A 21,289-nucleotide genomic window follows, 5' to 3' on the forward strand; every position below is an offset into this window, starting at 1 on the left:
ATCATCATTTATATTTATTTTATTAATATTTAAGACAAAAAACGTTTTGATATATTCTTTGAAAGGATCATTTGTTAAAATTTTTAGAAAATTTAAAGAAAAGTTCTCATTTCTATTGTTATATAATATATCCATACACATATAATAGATGAATTTAAAAATACAAAAATGTATAATTTTATCATTTTGTACATATTTTTCTTCTAGTAAGCATTTTAATATAATAATTAATTCTTTTAAACTAAATTGATTTATATGATGTACAAATATCTTGTTAAATTCGTTGTAAATTCCTTTTTTATATTCATTTGAAATCTTATTTTTTAATTTATGAAAATTATATAAAATACATGACATGTGTACATAATTCATTCTACATTCTTCATATATATGTGGTAATAACAATATCAATTTTTTTTCTAGGCTATAATTCACCTTATTATTATATTTTACATTTGTTAAAGATTTCAAAATTCTTATAATATGTTCAAAACCAATGCGTTTATTATTTGCACCTTCATATTCTTTAACCCTTTGTGTATAAAATATATTACTACTTAAATATCTTTTATTCAATAAATATAATTTATTATGTTCCTTTATATCATGAATAAATGAGTTCAAAAAAAAGAAAGAAAAATTAATACTACTATTAATATGAGCATTATTTTTATAATATCCTGAATTATTCTGAAAAATATGATCTCTTCTATGCTTTTCTTCATTATCCTTTTTTTTGATATTTATTAATTTACCTTTTTTAACAAAAATTAAATATTTATTCTGGTGTTTTAAGTTATTAATGATAATTTTACATGACGCTTTCAGCCTCTCTACACTAACTTTCATATCCATCTTTTTCATAATAATAATGATAATTATTATAATTACATTTTTTTTTTTTTTTTTTTTTTTCTATTTTTTCATGGTTCCAAAATGAATATATCAATTTTATGATACTGAAAAGGAAATTGTCCCCCTGCTAATTTTCTATACCTTCTACAATTATATAATTTAAGAAAAAGAACACATACATACATATATATATATATATATATATATATATATTTATTTATTTATTTATTTATATTGAAAAAATAATTATATCACATATATTTATATATTTATATATTTATATTTTTTCTCCTTTTTTTTTTTTTTTTTTTTTCTTTTTTTTCCCTTTTTTCATCAATTTATTCATATATATATTTTAAAAAAAAAAATTAGATAATATATAAATTATAATAATCCCAAAATAGGAAAACGTTATTTTAATTTTTGAATGAGATTGAAAGAATTAAAAAAAAAAAAAATAATAATTAATTAATGCCATTATTATTTACATATGAATCTTCATTTATCGGTATTATTTATATTTTAAATGAAAAAATTTTGAAAAACTAACAATATTACTATAAATAAAATATATAAAGTTTGTTTTGTTTGAGAATTCTTTACACAAAATACACCATCACCAAAATAAAGATGTGAACACTGACATTTTACTGCACCTTCAACAATAGTACATTCTGCATTTACATCACAACCTCCATTATTTTTTGAACAGTTCATATCTTTCATAGGTATACATTTAAAATAATTTACACTCATATCAACTATATAATTAGGTCGGCATCTACATTGTTCTTTATCTTTTTCGACAATATAACAACGTGAATTGGGTCCACATTTGGAATATTCACAAATATAATTTACTTTAAATATAACAAAATTTCTCACTGCAGTGGCATAATATCTTCCTTTCATAATGAGTTGTTCAAATTTATATACTGTTTCGTCTATTATGGCTGTTGTATTTTTAATATCCCTGCTTTCTTTTAATAACGTTCTTCTTATTTTTTCCGCATTCTCATCAATTTCTTTTGGATGTTGTAATTGATCCCCACTATTAACTAAAGGGTGTTGAGGTTGTGATTTTTTTTCATCTTCTCCTTTAGGTGAAGCTACTTGTGAATTTAACAATGCATTTTTTACTTCTGGTTTATGTTCACCGGGTGGAGCTTTTTGATTTTTTCGTTCCTTCAAATGAGATGTATTTGAATCCGTACTGAGAATTTCTTGAATGTTTTCAGAGTCACTACTTGCACTTTCATTTATGTCATCAGTTTTTTTTTGAGAAACATCATTTTCTTCTATCAAATATGATTTTAGATTGTTACCCAATTTATATCCTAATAAATTATGATCACTTGAATTTTCTTTATGTGTGTCATTATGATCATTTGGTAAATTATAATAATCATCATATTTATTATCAAGAGATAATGATTCGTTATCTAATTTTTTTAATATAAATGGGAAAAATGCTTCAATTAAATCTTCTTCTTTTTTTTTTATTTGTTCTTCATTATGTTCATTAGAATTGATAATATTATTATATGATTCTGAATTCATGATAGATGAATTTTCATTATTTTCATTATTTTCATTATTTTCAATATTTTCATTATTTTCATTATTTTCATTATTTTCAATATTTTCAATATTTTCATTATTTTCATTATTTTCAATATTTTCATTATTTTCAACATTTTCATTATTTTCAATATTTTCATTGAAATGTTGACTTCCTTGAGTATTATCTTTTCTTTTTCTTATTAAATAGTTCATATGATCATTTTCATTATTTAATTTATTTGATAAACTATCTTTATAATGTTTCATAGATAAAAATTTATACTCATCTTCATTATTAATATTATCATTATTAATATTATCATTATTAATATTATCATTATAAATATTATCTTTATTATCTTTATTATCATTTTTTTCATTATTCATATTTTCTTTATTTTTATTATATTTATCATATGTAATTTTCTTCTGGGATGTATTTTTTATATCATCTACATGGGTGTAGACAATATTGTTAAAATATAAGAGCAACAAAAAAACCAAGGTAAAAACCTGATTACACTTAAAAAACATCATATTATTTACCTTGCTAGTTCGTTCCAAATTTTATGTCAATTTTGGATAAATATTATTATATTAATACTTATAGACAAGGTGTTTATATAATATTTAAAACAACAAAAAGGTAAGTAAATAAATGAATATATACACATATATATATATATATATATATATAATAAATTTTATTAAATTAAAAAGAAAATAATATTATAAATTTACATGAAAGCAGTCGTATCGAATTAAAAGAAACTATTTAAAAAAAAAAAAAAAAAAAAAAAAAAAAAAAAAAAAAAAAAAAAAAAAAAACTATATATATATTATATATATATATATTTATTCGACAGTTGTTACCTAATGCACTTCTAATTAATTATATAATAATTGTTGAAAAAATAATTCAGTAATAAGAAATTTAATTATATAAATATTATGTTATGTTATGTTATTTTATTTTATCTTATTACAGAGTGAAAAATGAAATATGGAAAAGTTAAAATTCAAATAAAAATAATTTTCTCCTAATCATAAAAAAATATGGCACGATATAGCATATCAATTAAAAATAAATAAAATTAAATAAAAATAAAATAATTCAAATAGAATTTTAATAAATTACAACAGAAAATATCGAATAATAAAAAAAAAAAAATAAACACATATATATATATATATATATGTATATAATTTTTTTTTCTTTTATATATTATGTACAGAAGTCGTAATATATTACTACCAAAAAAAAAAAAAAAAAAAAAAAAAAAAAAAAAAAAAAATAGACATAGAAGTAAAAAGTCTAAATAAATATATATTATTTAATATATTTTATATTTTGTTATATATCTAATAAAAAATAAGAAAAACGTTAAAAGAATAATAATTAGTTTTTCTTTATATATATATATAATAATACGTATGGTGTATTATTAAAAATGTGTGTGTGTTTCTATTATTATTGAACATGTTTAGAATGTAAAGGTTATTACTTAGAAATAAATGGATTGTTTACAAAATATAGACAAAACATATAAAATATAAAAACAATTGATATTGAAATGTACTTTTTAGATGAACCTTTTATATTTTATACATAATAACGATTATATATATATATGATGGAAAAAAGAAACCAAATAATATTATAATCAATTATGTATTATAAAAATAAGAATAGGAAATTCGAATAAATTCAAGTTGTTAAAGGAACGTATTAAATCATTTAAAGTGTGGTTCTATTCAATTCATCCTATGACATATAATAACCTCTAATGATATACATATATATATATATATATATATATTTTTACTTATTTTCTATTATAATCATATAAATTATAATTAAAAAAAATTAATATCTCCACAAATTGAAGGTTATTAATTAATAAATAGTATTATTAATATAAGGAGAGATATATTATATATTCTGACATAACACAAATTATAATATATATATATATATATATATATTTACAACTACTTTTTTTTATTATAAGTAGAATGTTTTTAATAATATATAAATAATTATATCATATTAACAAAATATGAATTATCCTCTTCATATTAAAATAAGTTAGGCTATAATAATATATATCATTTATATGATATAATAATTTTTTATATAAACATATTTATATAAAGAATAATTTTTATACATGTTATTTTTTATATTTAATTCAAAAAAGAAAAATTTGTAATTATTGATATAATAATAAAAATAAGGAATATATTAATTAATATATATAATATTATTTTACGTATATATATTTTATAATATGAAATAATAACCTTTATATATATATATATAATATATATATTATATTAATACAATATGTAAATATCATCATACATTATATTATATAATTAAACCAAATATTTTTTATTTTGTTATACTTATAATATTATTCTTTTTTTTTTATATTTAACTTTGCGACGTTATGAAATAAATTATATTTCTGTATCTTATTAAGATTATAAAACATTATAATTAAATTATAAATATGAATATATAATTTTTAATAGTAGAAAAAATGAGATTCCAACATTAATATATAATATTTATTGATTTATATATTTTTATGTATTAATTATTTGATGAAAAAAAAAAAAAAAAATATATATATATATATATATATATTTATTTATTTATCTAAATATATTTTATGGAAATATATATATATATATATATATATATTTTTTCCATATATTTAGTTCAAATTTGATTAATGAAGGATTTGAATGCTATCAATAAACTTTTATCATCAAATAATGAAATGAATAAAAAAAATAATGATAGCGATAATTGTGTTGTCATAGAAGATGAAATAGATGAAAATTATGCTGAAGGAGAGTTGGAAGAAAAGAGCGAAGAAGATGAAGTTGGCGATAATAATATGAATGGAAATAATATAGATGATGATAATATAAATGATGATGATAATTATAATTACCATGACGATAATGAGTGCGATTATGAAGAGGACTATGATAATGGTGAAGACTATTATGATGATGAATATAAATATGAAAAGGTTCAAAGAAAAGATATATTTTTAAATATTGATAAAATAGGTTTTTATGAACTAGTGTTAAAACAACTTTTGGATGACAACTTAATAGAGTCATACAATATTATGAAGGCAGAGCTAAATAATTTGGAAGAAAATAAATATGTAAAAGGAGATTTCCTTTTTAACATGTATTTAAAAAGTGATAATTTAAATTTTTTTCAACTTCTCAAAAGGGAAAAATGTTATGAAAAAGATAAAAACGTGGATGATGAAGAAATCAAAAGGGAAGATAAGGAAAAGGTAAAAAAGGAGGATGATATAAAAGTTAAGAAGGAAGAAGAGCAAAAGGACGAACACGAAGATGATGAAAAAAAATTTAATAATGATGAAAATAATGAAAATAATGAAAATAATAACAATAATGAAAATAATAACAATAATGAAAATAATAACAATAATGATGATAATGATGATAATGAAAATAATGATGATAATAGTGATGACGAAAAAGATGACATTAATAATGTATCTAGTGATAATCCCAATATATTAAACAAATTAGTAGATAACAACGTTCTAAACATAAAACTAAAAATGTATAATAATAACAATTTTATATTAAACTATGATGTAAATAGCGAAAGAGTAAGAAGGACTTATTCTTATGAAGTAAATGATCAAATTGAATTGATACACAAAAACAAATGTTTATGTTGTGATATAAATTATAATAATAGTATATTGTGTTCAGGTGGTTCAGATAACATAGTAAAGATATCAAAAATGTATGATATAAAAAATAAGAAAAAAATTTATAATATAGATAAACATAAAGGAAAAGTGAATTGTATAAAGTTCCATCCATTTAAAAATATTTTATTTTCTGGAGGTGATGATTGTACAATACAAATAATTGATGTAAATAAAATATTTAAGATGAAAAAACAAAATTATTATATGCGTAAAGAATTCGAAGAAACTTATCAAAATATTTCTATTCAGGATAAAAATCCATATATATCCATGTATGTACATCCATGTGGAGATTTTTTATATGCAAGTAATAGAAATGAAAACATATTAAAAATGTATGATTTACAAACTTTAACTTGCTTTAAATCAATAGATACATATAAATATCATACGTCAACAATTAATGATATTCATGGAACTATAGATGGTACAATGTATTCTTCCGTTAGTGATGATGGTCATATTAAAATTTGGGATGGTCATAATTCAAAATTAGTACATACACAATTTAATGCTCATAATGGTTATTCTATTGAATCTGTCAAATTTAATAAATCAGGATTTTATATGTTAACAGCAGGATTAGATGGACAAAGTAAAATCTGGGATTTACGAAATTTCAAATCCTTATTTACTTTTGGTAATGGTTTATCATGTTCATCTAATAAAAGTATATTTATGAACAATGAATATTTTATAGCTAATATAATTCAACCTAATGAATATTTTAAATCGCAACTATATATATATAATGCTTATTTTGGAAATATGGAATATAATATACAAAATATACATAACGATAAAATATCGGACATTGTTAATGCAGCAGGCTTATTCAGTGTGTATACATCAGGATATGATTGTTTATGTAAGCACATTCAAATTGAGCAAAGGTATTTGTCAACACTTAATTAGCGAAATATTATTATAGTATACAAATACTTCTATGAAAAAAAAAAAAAAAAAAAAAAAAAATAATAAGTAATGTCTTTTTTCATAGGACAAAAATAGATGTCTACTTGTTTATATGTATATATATCAATTTGTGGATTATTACTATTACTATTATTATTATTATCTTTATTATTATTATTTTTGTTTTTTTTTTAAGTTTCTCGTTATTTTTTTTTTTTAATTTTTTTTTTTTTTTTTGAAAACTACACATTTGGGTCTTCTATATTAGTTCATTTTTGAGCCATAAATAATTGATCCCAATGATTAATAATATTTTTTTATTTCTTTTTTTTTTAAACTACTTTTTGATGATGTCTTCCAAATTAAACGTAAAAAAAATATATATATATATATATATATAATTAGGTTAATTTTTAATAATCCTAAAGATTTATTGTAATATATATATATATATATATATATATATATATATGTTTATTTATTTATTTATTGTGCAAGTATTATTATTATATTATTATTTTATGTACCCTTTTTATTCTTATAGTATACCATATATATGCATATAATCATTTGTGTATGTTTAATTTCCTTTTGAGAAAATATTATAAAAAATATGTCTACAAAATTAGAACAAGAGAACTGTAAGTTACTTGAAAATATTGAAGTAATATCTACGTGGAGTAGTAATAATGATAGTAACATGGAAAGTTTTGTTGAACCTTCCGAATTAGATATAAAGGATGACAATGAAAAATGTTTGAATATATTAAATGATAATTTAATATATGATTTTGAAAAAGAAGAAGATGAGAAAAAAAAGAAAAACAAAAAAAATGAAAAGTCTTCATCCAATATTGATTTGGAATATGATACTATGAAAAAATATATAAAATGCATAATTCATAATAAAGAAAAGGAAGAATTTTATTCATTTATGAAATACATATGTGATAGTGATTTATTTCTTACTTTTGTACAATTATTTTTAGATTTAATAAAGAATAAAGATAGTAATTTAAATCCACATGATTATTTAATAAATTTTTTTCAAATAAATATTGAAGAAGAAAATAATACAAATAGTATAAAAAGAAAAAATTTAATAAAAGAAAATAATTTCTATAAAAAACAAAATGAGGAATTAAAAAAACAAATTAATATAATACAAGTGGAAATAATGGATATGAAAAAGAAAAATATGTGTAATTATATCACAAACTTTTTTTTTAAAGATAATAAGCAAGAATATGATGCAAGTAAAATTTTTCAAAAAGTAAATTTATATTATGAAAATATTCGAATAGAACCTCCATTTTATTTTACAAAAGATACATTTAATCTTTTTATTAATTATTTAAGTGATAACAAAAGGAATTATATATATAATATCATAACAGACATGTATAATATATATGAAACAAATCATACTTTATTTATAACAAAATTTTATAAAAAGTTGACAAACTTTATAGAATTTTATAGATCATTTGATAAATAAATTGTGGAGTAATCTTATACATCATAAAAAAAAAAAAAAAAAAAAAAAAAAAAAAGGAACAACTATATAAAAAAATTGCACACATAAATATATACATATATACATACACATATATACATATATACATACACATATATACATATATACATACACATATATACATATATACATACACATATATACATATATACATACACATATATACATATATACATACACATATATACATATATACATACACATATATACATATATACATACACATATATACATATATATATACACATATATACATATATATATACACATATATACATATATATATACACATATATACATATATATAATGACCCACCAATAAATGAGTATATACCCATTTATACATATGAATTTTTTTTTTTTTTTTTTTTTTGTTTCATTCCAACTTATTCATTTTAATTTTGATCGATTGGGCACATAAAACTATGGTTGTAAATAAAGTAATATAAAATTTATTTTTTGAGAAAAATTTAAGTATATTATCTTTGAAAGAACTTGATATATGTGTCATTTTTAAAACATTAACTGGTGAGAAAGGGCCACTAATTCTATCTCCAAAAACTCTATGAGAACTTTGTGGTAAAGAAAAGTTTGATCTGTCCACAACTATAAGTTCATGATATACATTTAAGAATTTATATTTTATATATAAATACATTTCTGTATCTTGTAATATATGTGAATATAATTTTTTTTTTGTTTGTTTACTAGAAATTTTAATTAAAGGTTTTGGTATATCACAAAAATAAGCAAAAGAAAAATCATCATTATATAACAAAGAACTATTTTCAACTTTACATTGTAATATTTTTGTTAAATCAATATATGGACCTTGTAAATGTTGTTCAGATATAGATTCAATATTAAAACAATTATTTATACATTCTTCTTTTAACGATAAATCACCATATAATGCTTTTTCTATAATTAATCCATTTTTATTTTGTTCTTCTTTTATTTTAATTTCATATATATCTTTTAATTCTTCAATTTTATTTGCATAAATAATATCAGCTTCTTTTTCTAACATATATCTTTGTTCTTCTATAGTATTTTCATCAATATAATTATTTAATACATCATAATAAAATTTCTCAAATTTATTTGTTAATATTTTATATGATTTCTGAATTAAATAATAACATTCTTCATATTCTCTTGACAACTTTTTATTCACACTTAATAATTTAGACAAGGCTAAATAACTTTTACGTATTGTCTTAGCATCCGATTTTACATTAACATTTAATATTTCATAATACTTAGGTTTTGAATAACTACTTCTCATATATTTTATTTTTGATATATAATTATTTAAAAAATATTTCTTATGTTCACTATTCATTGAGTTAATGTTTAAAATTATATTGTTGTCTATGTCGGAGCTTGGTTCATATAAACTTTCATTCTTTTCATTCTTCTCACCAAGTTCGTTTGTTTTATTTACAGTCAAAATGGTGTTCATTTTTGTAATTATATTAATATATATATATATATATATATATATGTGATATTTTATTAGTATGGTGGTAATAAAAATATTAATTTTATTTTGACAGATTGTACACTTTATACATGTTTTATTTATTAAAGTTTTACAAAATTATTATTTTATGATACGTAACACAAATATATATATTATATAAAAATTCATATGTTCTTTATTTTTTCAATTATGAAATGGGCCTTTAAAAATTTACCCATATATATATATATATATATATATTATTTTATTTATTTTTTTTTTTTATTTTTTATTTATTTTTATTTTATTTATATATTTATTTTATTTTATTTTTTTTTTTTTTTTTTTTGTGCACAATATAATTTTTAATATTTCAATGTGTATATATTATTTTACAATATTTCATATGTATTTTTTTTTTTTTTTTTTAATGATTAAAAAAATGGAAATTTTGATATAATTAGATTATTTAATTTGTATAGTTTACATTATACACATATATATATATATAAATATATATTTTTATTTATATATTCTTTTTTATTTTTTATTTTTTATTTTTTATTTTTTTTGAATAAAGTGAGATTAAGCTTTTAAGAAGGAAAAAAAAAACAAATTAAAAAAATAGAGAAAATTATTTCTATAACATATTTTATCAAAAGTGTGTATATGAACAAATATCTGGAAATTATTTATGTTTTGTTGTATATGTTATATATAAAACATTGAAGGAAAACAAGAAATTTTTTTTTTAAAAAATGAAATAAAATAAAATGAGAAATATATATATATATATATATATATATAATATATTTTATATGAACATATATTCTAAATATAATATCAAAATAATATATATATCAATATAAATTAATATTAAAAAAGTAGCCTTATTACTCCTTGGGCTAGTAGTGTAGTGGTATCACGTTCGCTTCGCATGCGAAAGTTCCCGGGTTCGATTCCCGGCTGGTCCATGAAGGACAAAATAAAGATGAAAAAACATAATGGAGAGAACCAAATAGAAAAAGTTTTATAGAAATAATTTATATATTATTATATTTTTTTGTTAAAAAAATTATATATAATTATTTTTTAAAAAAAAAAATAATTTATGGTAAATAAATATACTATTATCATTTTATTACAAAATTGAATTATATATTATTTTATATATATATTAAATTAATAATACTGTTTAGTAAAAAATTCAAAAGTTTTATTAATAGTACTATTATCCAAGGAATAATATAAATTATAAAATATTTAAGTATACAAATTTTAATTCTTTTTTATTCTCATAATATATATATATTATAATTAAGTAGATATTATAAAAATATAAAATTATTTTCCTCTTATATTGCCAAATTATTTATATATGCTTTTATTTATTTATAATAAAAAAATAATTCATATATTATATATATATATATATAATTAATATATTATTATAAATAATTATAAGATATTATATATATATATTGTTTTTTATTGTTCTTATTTATTATGCATTTTTATTTATTTCGTTTTTCCCCTTGCTCTATTCATGACAAAATTTTAAAATTTTGTTTGACAGAAGCGGGATTCGAACCCACGCCTTATACAGACTACAATCTGACTGTAGCGCCTTAGACCGCTCGGCCATTCTGTCGAACATTATAAATGTCATTTTTTCCAACTTGATCTAATTCTATTTTGTATATTTTTAAGATAAATTTTGAGAATATTATTATTTCATTTTTACAATATTTTTTAATATAAGAGTGAAATAATATATATTTCTTTATATTTAATTCATACAAAGAGTAATCTGTATTTGAATTTACATATACACTTACTTTTTATAGAATTTTTAATATATTAAATAATAATATAGTAATAAATTGTATTAAAACAAGTTGTATATATTAACTTATATAGGGAAAATAAGCATATATTTTCATTTTATTTAATTGTAAAAAGAATATTACAAGAATGAATAAATAAAATAAGGGATTATCACAAATGTGTATATATCAACATTATAAAAAAAAAATTAAAATATATATATATATTATATATATATATATGTTATATACATATATAAATTTGAGATTTCATATGATGGTATTTAATTTGGAGAATGATAAATTATATATATCTATTTTATAATAAAAAGGAACTCATGAATAATTAATATATAAATTTTGTATATGTTAAATGAATGGATTATTATATTTTGATATATATGACCGCTGAATATTATAAAGTAACATAATATATAATATATATATATATATATATATATATATATTATATGTTTATATTTTTTTTTTTTTTTTTTTTTATTTTTTTTTTTTTTTTGGGTGGAATTTAATCCCTTTGTAATATATTATAATTTGTTTAAATGTTATATATATATATATATATATATATATATATATATATATATATATATATATATATTTATTTATTTATTTATATTTATTTATATTTTTTTAGTTATAAAAAAAAATAAAATTAATTGTAATGGGATTCTAGAAGGCAAAATATTACATTGAAGAGGTATTTATATGTCATTTAAATGAACTTACAAAAAAAAAGAAAAATATATATATATATATTATAAATATAAATATATATATTACATATATATGCCAAACAAAATACAATGTATGTGCTATTATTAAATAACAAAAGTATTACTTTTTGTTTAAAGATTAATATATGTTGAGAATATCTTTTTTAGGATATATAATATGTTTACCATGAAAATATATTATGTGGAATGATTTACAGCATAAAATACCATCTTTTATGTTTTTTAGAAACTTTAAAAATTATCATTTTAAATATAAGAATTAAAAAAGAAAAGGGACAGAAAAACAAAAGAAATAATAATAAAATAATAAATAACATATGCATATTGTTTAAATATGTATGGGTTTTAGGCCTATTATTATGTCATAAAGATATATGGATAGTTCACTCCTATCATATAAAAAATGATAGGACAAGAAAAAATAGTTATAATTTTCTTAAACCTATAAAATATGATTTATTTACACACAAAAAAAATGTATACACGTCAAATAAGCATAATAAAAAAAAAACAATTTTGGAAACCTTCAAAGGAATAATAAAAAAAAAATATAATATAGGATCTAGAGTAAAAGAAGATTATTACGATAATATAGTTGAAAATAAAAATAAGATATCCAAAAAAGATGTAAGCAAAGAAATAAATAAAAATAATAACTATTTTAATAATTTATGTTATAGTGATATGATTAACAAAACTGTAGATGAACATGTAAATTTTGATGATGGTATAATAAATTATTTTGTCTTAAATTCAAATCCGAACTTATCATTTCTACTTAATAGTAATGAAAAAGGAAAGAAAATTTATACAGTAAATATAAAGAATAAAAAAAATGTTTCAGAAGATTTGGAAAATGATGATAATAAATCAGAAGAAGAAACTACTATAAAAAATGAACACAGTAAAAATAATAATAACAGTAAAAATAATATTAATAATAAGTGTAAAATAAAACTGAAACTAAAAAGAGGTTATATGAATGAAATATATGAACGAGAAAAAAAAAAGCTTAGTATCATTTTGTCAACATTAAAAGATAAAAGCATTTTTAAGAAGAAAAAAAATAAAATGAAAGAAACCATTTTATTATTAAATGGTCAAACAGTTAAAACAGAAGTTATAAAACAATATCTATTTCATAAATTAAGATTAGAATATTATGAAAGTATAAGAGATCAAAAAAAAATTTTAACTTTAGATTTATGGTCTAAAGAAATTAATATGTCAGTAGAAAACTTAAAAAAATTAATTGTTTATATTTATAAAATGAAAAATTTAGTACAAAAAGAAGATGAAGATTTATTAATCAAAACCTATTTTTATAACAAAACCAATATGTTTACACTATTTAGAAATAATTACACAGATAATGATATACCATTAGATTATGATTTATTAGAAAAAAAAGAAGATACCAAAAATAACAATGAAAATAATATAAGTCATGAAATATTAGATGATCAAGACCCATCACCAAATCTTATTAATGATAAGAAAAATAAAAAGAATAGGAAGAAAAATAATGTTCAAAATGATTATGATGTAAATACTCCAAATAATTTGAAGGAAAATGATAATATATTAAAAAGAGATCATAATACTAATAATAATAACAAAAATAATGAAAATAATTATGATATATTTATGGATTATTTTGATAATGCAGAAAAGGTTTTATATAATGATTGTGAAAATTTAATTAATGTAGAAGTACAAAAATTTATGGAATGTATTAAAGATATTGTATTTTTTGAAAATTCCATTTATCTGATTGAAAAATTAGAAAACAGACCACCCTTATTAGAAGAATTAACGTATGCATATAATTATGATAAAGACATATTTTTAAAAAAATTAGAAAATAAAATAAAATTATCACAAAAACTACTTATATATTTTATACCTCTTATTAATAGTACAGTTAAAAGAATAGAAGCAAATTTTAGTAGTAATTTAAGTGAAGATGATTTTTTATTAGTAAGTCTTGATGCTGTTAAAAATGGATTTAAGAAATATGATGTTGAAAAATTGGGTATAAAAAATTTAACAAAATATGTATATATATGGGCTAAAAATAGTACTTATAATTATTATCAAAAACATAAATCGTTTATATCTATATCTCCACATACATATAGTGAATATAATAAAATCAAAAAATTTGAAGATTCCTTTTTAGAAAAACATAATAGAAAACCCAATATCAAAGAAATTAGTGAAGGTTTAAATTTATCGGAAGAAAGAGTTGAAAAAGCTCTCACATCATTTGTTAATATCATAGATGCAGAAAAACCTATAGTTTATCATAATAATAAATCAGGAAATGAAGAAAAAAATACATATAAAGATTTAATAGTTAATTCAGATGATATACATAGCTTTAATGAAATTATGTATAATGATATAGTAATAAAAGCGTTGAGAACATTTATTTGTAAGGGGTTGAAAAAAAAAATAAACAAATTAATTATATTTATGAAATTCGGATTATTCTTAAAAAAAAAAATCTATACAGATGAAGAAATATGTGAAATATTAAAAATTTCAAAAAAAAAATTCCAAAAACAATTTGAAGATTCTTTAAATGAAATTAAAAAATATATAACAAAAATTAAAAGTAATAAATCTCAATTGGATACCAACTTTGATTTTGCGTCTTATCTTAATTTAACACAGTATGACTTTTTGGGAAATGATTTTTCTCAAATAGATATATAACAAAGATAAAACATAAAATATATCAAACATAAAATATATATAATATAAAAAATATATAATATAAAATATTATTTTATATAATAGATTTTTAATAAGCCGGAGGTAGAATTTTTTTTTTTTTTTTTTTTTTTTTTTTTAGTATTTTTTTTTATATTTGAAAAATATTTATTTATACATATTGTATTTACTTTTTTTATTTGAAATGTTACATACACATATTTGAATATTATTTAAATTTTTTTTTTTTTTTTTTTTTCTTATCATTTTTTTTTATAAATATATATATGTATATTTTCTTATTCATATATTTAACTTTTAATAAATAAATAGCTACATAGCTAGCTAAAAAAAAAAAAAAAAAAAAAATGTAATAAAAAAAAAAATTATTATACACAAATAAAGAAAGCCTTTCAAACATAGGTAAAAAATTATACCATATTGTACTTAAAATGTATCATTATTCCACCCTTATTGTAAGACATATTTATTCCCTCAATAATTCGTGAATAAAAACAATTATTATTAACAGAAATATCAATAAAATTTTCATCCAAATTCATATTTTCATATATTTCTTTATCTGTTGTGTAAAAGCGTTTTCCTGGGACTTTTTTGAGTATTTCTAAATTTCGGTCTATCAATAATTTATTATAATTATTATCAGGTATAATATCTGTTTCTAATGAATCGTTCAACATTTCGTCTTTGTTTTTATCTTCTTCATTGTTTTCATGATCTTTATTTTCATCATTATCAGAAGAACATTCTGATGATAATTCCAAAATGTCGATATCTGAATCGATTGTTTCACTTGAATCTTTACAAGAAGCTTTTAAATCGTATTCCTTATAATGTTGAATATTGTTACATTTTCCATCAGTTTTTATTAAATATTGATTGATAAATACATCATTAGAATTTTGTCCAGTGGCTATTCTACCTGACTTGTCATATATCTTTTCATTATTAACGTTAAAAATTTGAATGGACCAATTGGATATGGTCTTTTTTAAACATAGGGAACCATTTACACCAACTATATTTATTTTTGTAATAAATTCGTCATTCTTATTATTCATTAATAAGTAGTTACAATATACACTGGAGTTTTCCGAAATATTTTTATGTTGTGAAAACATGGTAATTCCTGAAAGGCAGTAGTAATGATCCTCATCATATATATCTTGTTCAACCATATTATTATTTTTTTCTTTTACATCACATTTGTTGTTTGTATGTTCCTCTTGTGATAAGGTGTTATTTGCTTCATGTTCCCTCTTGTCTGTTTCGCTTTCCATTGTTTTATCTTCCGTATGGTATAAAACATTATTACTGTTATTATTATTATTATTGTTATTAATATTATTATTATTGTTATTTTTATTTTTTTTCAAAAAGTTAGATGTTAATCCAGTTAAATTTAGATTCAATATAATTTGTAGCATATTTAAAATACTACATAAATCATTTATTAAAATTTCTTTAGATGAAATGTTTTTATTCATATTGTTATATAAGTTCATGCTAAAATGCGTAACAGTCACTGAGGTAACTCCTTGTATATAATGTAAGGATGACCTGGATTCATATAGTGATTCATCATGAATATAGTTATTATTTATCCAGCTAATTTGTTGAGATTTTTCTTTATATTTTAGAATGACATCTTCAGAACGTTTAGAAGAATCAGATAAGGTACCATATGTAAATATATGTTTATTTCTATTCAATACCATTTCTACAATATCAGATTTGATAGTCCAAGGCGCGTCTATAACACAAAATTGAAATTCATATTTATCAAAACATTCTGATAATTTTTCTTTTAAATATTCCACATTTTGATAAGAAATGTGTTTAATAGGATTTATAATATATTTTTTTTTATTTACATCATCTTCCTTTTTATTATTACTATTATTATCATTATTATTGCCATTTTTGTTGTTGTTTTTTTTTTGGTCGTTGTTGTCATCATTCTGTTCATTATCCTGATGGCATAATTTTTCCAATGTAGTAAGTTTATTATCATCATATAATTTAATTATCTTAATTTCTGAAAAATTTACCTTACTTGTCGATTTTTCATATACCGATTTTTTATATTTCGCATTCATATATTTTAGTACTGATTCTTCCTCTTTTGTAAGTAAAAGAATATGTGTTAATTTGATGCGGTTTTCAAAGGATAGATAATATATTCCATCATTTTGTACATAATAGTTTATACCTATCATAGCATATGTAATTGGATTACAACAAAATTGTATGTTATATAATAAATCATATGAATGAGAATTATTATTGTGCTGTTGATTATATTTATTATTATTATTATTATTTGGAGATATATATTTTTTATATTTATTTTCTTTATTTGATAATTTTATGGATGATCTTATAAATTTTAAAGATTTATTATAATTACGTAATACCTTATAACATGATGCAATATTAATATATGTTGATGAATGTCTATTATGTTTAAATTTACGTAAACTTTCTTTTAAATAAAATATCGATTTTTCAAATTCTCCAAATTTCATACATATATGTCCACATACATCAGCAATATCTTCATCATTTTTTAAAGAATAATAATTTTTATAACATTCATGAATATCTAATAATATATCTTTTTCTGTTCTACCATTTATATTTGGATATGTAACTAAATTTATAAAGGAATTTCTAATATTAAAAAAAACATCTGAATCATAATTAGAATATCTTAATAATGATATAAGTTCTTTTATATTTACATTAGCTGGATTATGATTAATATTATGAATAACTGATTTTTGCCAGTTTATTAAAACATCAGGTGGAAATTGTTCAATATTATCATAAAAGGAAGAAATGGTTCCTCCAAATTTTATGGTCATATTGTTTAAGTTTTTCAGATTGATCTTTTTAATTTTTTTATAAACATTCTCATGAAATAGTCTTCTCTTGGAATATCTAAAAATTTTATTCTTACAATCATTATTATTATTATAAGCATTACTCATTGTATGATTTTTTTTTTTGTGATCATAGATCGAATCGTGCATGTTTGATCTTTGTTCCTTATCCTTCATATAATTTTTAAAAAAGTCGATAATATAAAATTCTTTAATATTATCTTGTTGAATTTTCTTTTCCCCAACTTGTGAAATATTAGCTAATTTTGGATCATTTTGTACTTCATTTTTTTTATAATTTTTTTGGTGCATTAATAATGTGACAATTTGAAAATTATCGGAATAAGGTGTATATATATAATATCCACCTAAAGATAAAAAGAAAAGACATATTGCATTCAAGTTAACCATAAAGGATAGACTACCATGAACGACCATATGTGGATCTCTATATCCTTTAAATTCTTCATAAGATTGATATCCTTTATCACCTATTAGACAGAGTAATTTATTATTACTTAATTTTAACATTCTTTTAAATAAAATAAATGCACCTACTGGAAATACAAAAGATAGATGTTTATCAATATAAGAATATAATTTTAATACAGTATATATATCTTTATATTTCCTTAAATAATCTGATGGATTATCTGTTTCTTCTTTATTAATTTCTTCATCAATATTAACACTTTCCCAATCCCATGATACAGTCATTCGAAGCATAATATCAGCATCCGTTTTATCTTTTTCTTCATTTGGTGAATATACTGATATTAATGCTCTTTTGAAATCATTTTCTCCTTTGACTACCCAAGCATCGGTTAATAAGGAATCTAAAACATAATTACATATTAAAACTATTGGTGTATTACTAGGTATATATTTCTTGGTTACTTCTAAATAAATTTTATCCGTAGTTTCATTCCCATCAAAAAAAGCAAAATCAAGCATAGAATATGTAGGATCATTTGTAAACTTTTCTTCTGAATAATAAGCCGTTTCATTGTTTGAAGAATTATCTGAGTTATAAGAATTATCTGTAGATGAATAATATATATTTGTTCGATTTTTTTCAAATTCAGAATCATCATATGAATGATTTTTACTAGTAAATGTTTGATCACTACTATTTCTTGTATTAATATATTTCTTTAATCTATCATGATTCATACAATATGTTATATTATCTTTGGCGATATCTGTAAATACATATACAAAAGGTCTTTCAGGTAAATTCATACTTTTAAAATATTTCTTATATTTTGATAAAGCTCTCAAAATTAAATAGGTGAATTTCCCATGACCTGCACCAATTTCTAATATATATATAGGAACATTACGATCACATTCATTACTATTAAACCAATCTTTCATATAATTTATTATTACTCGAGCATAATCCTTAGCTAGCTTACTGTTACTAGTAACAAATGATGGAACTACATTTTCTTTCCATGCATTAATAGCAGCCTTCTTATAATAACTTTGTAACATTTCCCATATTACACTTTCACATAATCTCTCCTTTTCAGCAATACAAAATTTTTTAGATGGATTCTTTTCAACAACCACTTCTCCTCCAATCATTTTGTTATATACAATAGATCAGAAGAAATGAAGTTGAACATGGACAGGGATAATATATATAATATGAATATATATAAATAAATAAATAAATAAATAAATAAATATATATATATATATATATATATTACTAACTTGGATGATATAAATATGTAAATATATATATATATATATATATATATAAGTTGGACCGATAGAATATAAATAATAATAAAAGTAAATACTTATAAATTATTTAATTAAAATATTTACACAAAAAAAATAATGTTAATTTTTCACCGAGAAATAAATACACATATGTACATATTTTATTTTATTTTATTTATTTTTTCCTTCAAATAAGAAGAATTATATGTTGTTTGCCTACATAACTAAAACGATTACAATAAAAAAAAAAAAATTAAAAATGTGAAATACAATATAATTATAATCATAATAATGGCTGCAAAGAATTTTTTTTTTTTTTTTTTTTTTGCATACACAAATTTATAATTTTTCTTTTTTACATGTATATTTACAATATATATATATATATATATATATATATATTTATAAATTTTTATATATATATATTTATTATATTTTTATATTTATTTATTCTAATTAAACACAAAAAAAAAAAAAAAGAAAAAAAAAGAAATTGGTATATACATGTGTATATACTATTTTATATTTTTATTTTCCCTATTAAGTGTGATATGCTTTTATGTGCAGTGTTTTAATATTATTTTATATTTTGTTAATTATGAATAAACAAAAAGTTACATACGTACGTAAAATTGTAATAAAAAAAAAAAAAAAAAAAAAAAAAAAAGAATCTATAAAACGTTATATGGTAAATTATATATGTGTAATATGTATGCAGACATATTATATAAATATATATATATATATATATAAAATATGATAATTTATAGAGTTAAAAGAAAAATAAAAAAATAAAAAATGCATATACGGATACTAATTAAGTTGGAGAACTAACTTTATCTTTCTTTTTCTTTTTAAATCAAAATTTTTATATAAAATTATATATACTATAAAAAAAATAAAACAATAATTAAACATATATATATATATATATATATATATATATATGTATATATTTATATATTCCAATAGAAACAAAGGTTTTTTGGATATATTGGGAGTAAGAAAATGAAAAAAAAAAAAAAAAAAAAAAAAAAAAAAAAGGAATATTAAAACGATATGCTTATATATCGATATATATTATGCTGTAAATAATATGAATTGAAATATTTTAGGTTAAAAAATAATTATATTTCATTTTTAATTTTTTTTTTATTAATTTTTTTTTTATTTTTTATTTTTTATTTATTTTTTTATTTTTATTTTTTATTTTTTTTTTTTATTTTTTATTTTTTT

At 18.8% G+C, this 21,289-nt stretch overlaps 7 protein-coding genes and 2 non-coding genes across 9 annotated transcripts in view; 4 read left to right on the forward strand and 5 right to left on the reverse strand.

Moving 5' to 3' along the window:
* Window positions 1–864, reverse strand: part of PF3D7_0620300 (conserved Plasmodium protein, unknown function) — a gene marked incomplete at both ends in the record, with an annotated part of 2,460 nt that extends 1,596 nt beyond the window's left edge. Inside the window, one exon of the mRNA XM_961096.1 lies at window positions 1–864. This exon is cut by the window's left edge and continues 1,596 nt beyond it. Within this exon, the coding sequence (XP_966189.1) occupies window positions 1–864 (864 nt within the window).
* Window positions 865–1,377: 513 nt separating this feature from the next.
* On the reverse strand, window positions 1,378–2,955 carry PF3D7_0620400 (merozoite surface protein 10; the record flags this gene model as incomplete). The annotated part of the gene is made up of 1 exon (XM_961097.1): window positions 1,378–2,955. The coding sequence occupies one exon, from the start codon at window positions 2,953–2,955 to the stop codon at window positions 1,378–1,380; it is 1,578 nt and encodes a 525-aa protein (XP_966190.1).
* Window positions 2,956–5,159: 2,204 nt separating this feature from the next.
* Window positions 5,160–7,112, forward strand: PF3D7_0620500 (cleavage stimulation factor subunit 1, putative; the record flags this gene model as incomplete). The annotated part of the gene is made up of 1 exon (XM_961098.1): window positions 5,160–7,112. The coding sequence occupies one exon, from the start codon at window positions 5,160–5,162 to the stop codon at window positions 7,110–7,112; it is 1,953 nt and encodes a 650-aa protein (XP_966191.1).
* Window positions 7,113–7,725: 613 nt separating this feature from the next.
* PF3D7_0620600 (conserved Plasmodium protein, unknown function) lies at window positions 7,726–8,610 on the forward strand (the record flags this gene model as incomplete). Its single annotated transcript, XM_961099.1, has 1 exon — window positions 7,726–8,610. The coding sequence occupies one exon, from the start codon at window positions 7,726–7,728 to the stop codon at window positions 8,608–8,610; it is 885 nt and encodes a 294-aa protein (XP_966192.1).
* A 415-nt stretch (window positions 8,611–9,025) lies between these two features.
* Window positions 9,026–10,114, reverse strand: PF3D7_0620700 (DnaJ protein, putative; the record flags this gene model as incomplete). Its single annotated transcript, XM_961100.1, has 1 exon — window positions 9,026–10,114. One exon carries the CDS (start codon window positions 10,112–10,114, stop codon window positions 9,026–9,028), a length of 1,089 nt encoding a protein of 362 aa, XP_966193.1.
* Window positions 10,115–11,016: 902 nt separating this feature from the next.
* On the forward strand, window positions 11,017–11,088 carry PF3D7_0620800. Its single transcript has one exon. It is a non-coding gene; the product is annotated as a tRNA-Ala (tRNA).
* Window positions 11,089–11,684: 596 nt separating this feature from the next.
* Window positions 11,685–11,765, reverse strand: PF3D7_0620900. The gene has a single exon. It is a non-coding gene; the product is annotated as a tRNA-Leu (tRNA).
* Window positions 11,766–12,881: 1,116 nt separating this feature from the next.
* On the forward strand, window positions 12,882–15,416 carry PF3D7_0621000 (conserved Plasmodium protein, unknown function; the record flags this gene model as incomplete). The annotated part of the gene is made up of 1 exon (XM_961101.1): window positions 12,882–15,416. One exon carries the CDS (start codon window positions 12,882–12,884, stop codon window positions 15,414–15,416), a length of 2,535 nt encoding a protein of 844 aa, XP_966194.1.
* A 428-nt stretch (window positions 15,417–15,844) lies between these two features.
* On the reverse strand, window positions 15,845–19,909 carry PF3D7_0621100 (conserved Plasmodium protein, unknown function; the record flags this gene model as incomplete). The annotated part of the gene is made up of 1 exon (XM_961102.2): window positions 15,845–19,909. One exon carries the CDS (start codon window positions 19,907–19,909, stop codon window positions 15,845–15,847), a length of 4,065 nt encoding a protein of 1,354 aa, XP_966195.2.
* Between the last annotated feature and the right edge of the window lie 1,380 nt (window positions 19,910–21,289).

This window comes from Plasmodium falciparum (assembly GCF_000002765.6).
Source record: "Plasmodium falciparum 3D7 genome assembly, chromosome: 6".
Classification (NCBI taxonomy): Eukaryota; Apicomplexa; class Aconoidasida; order Haemosporida; family Plasmodiidae; genus Plasmodium; species Plasmodium falciparum.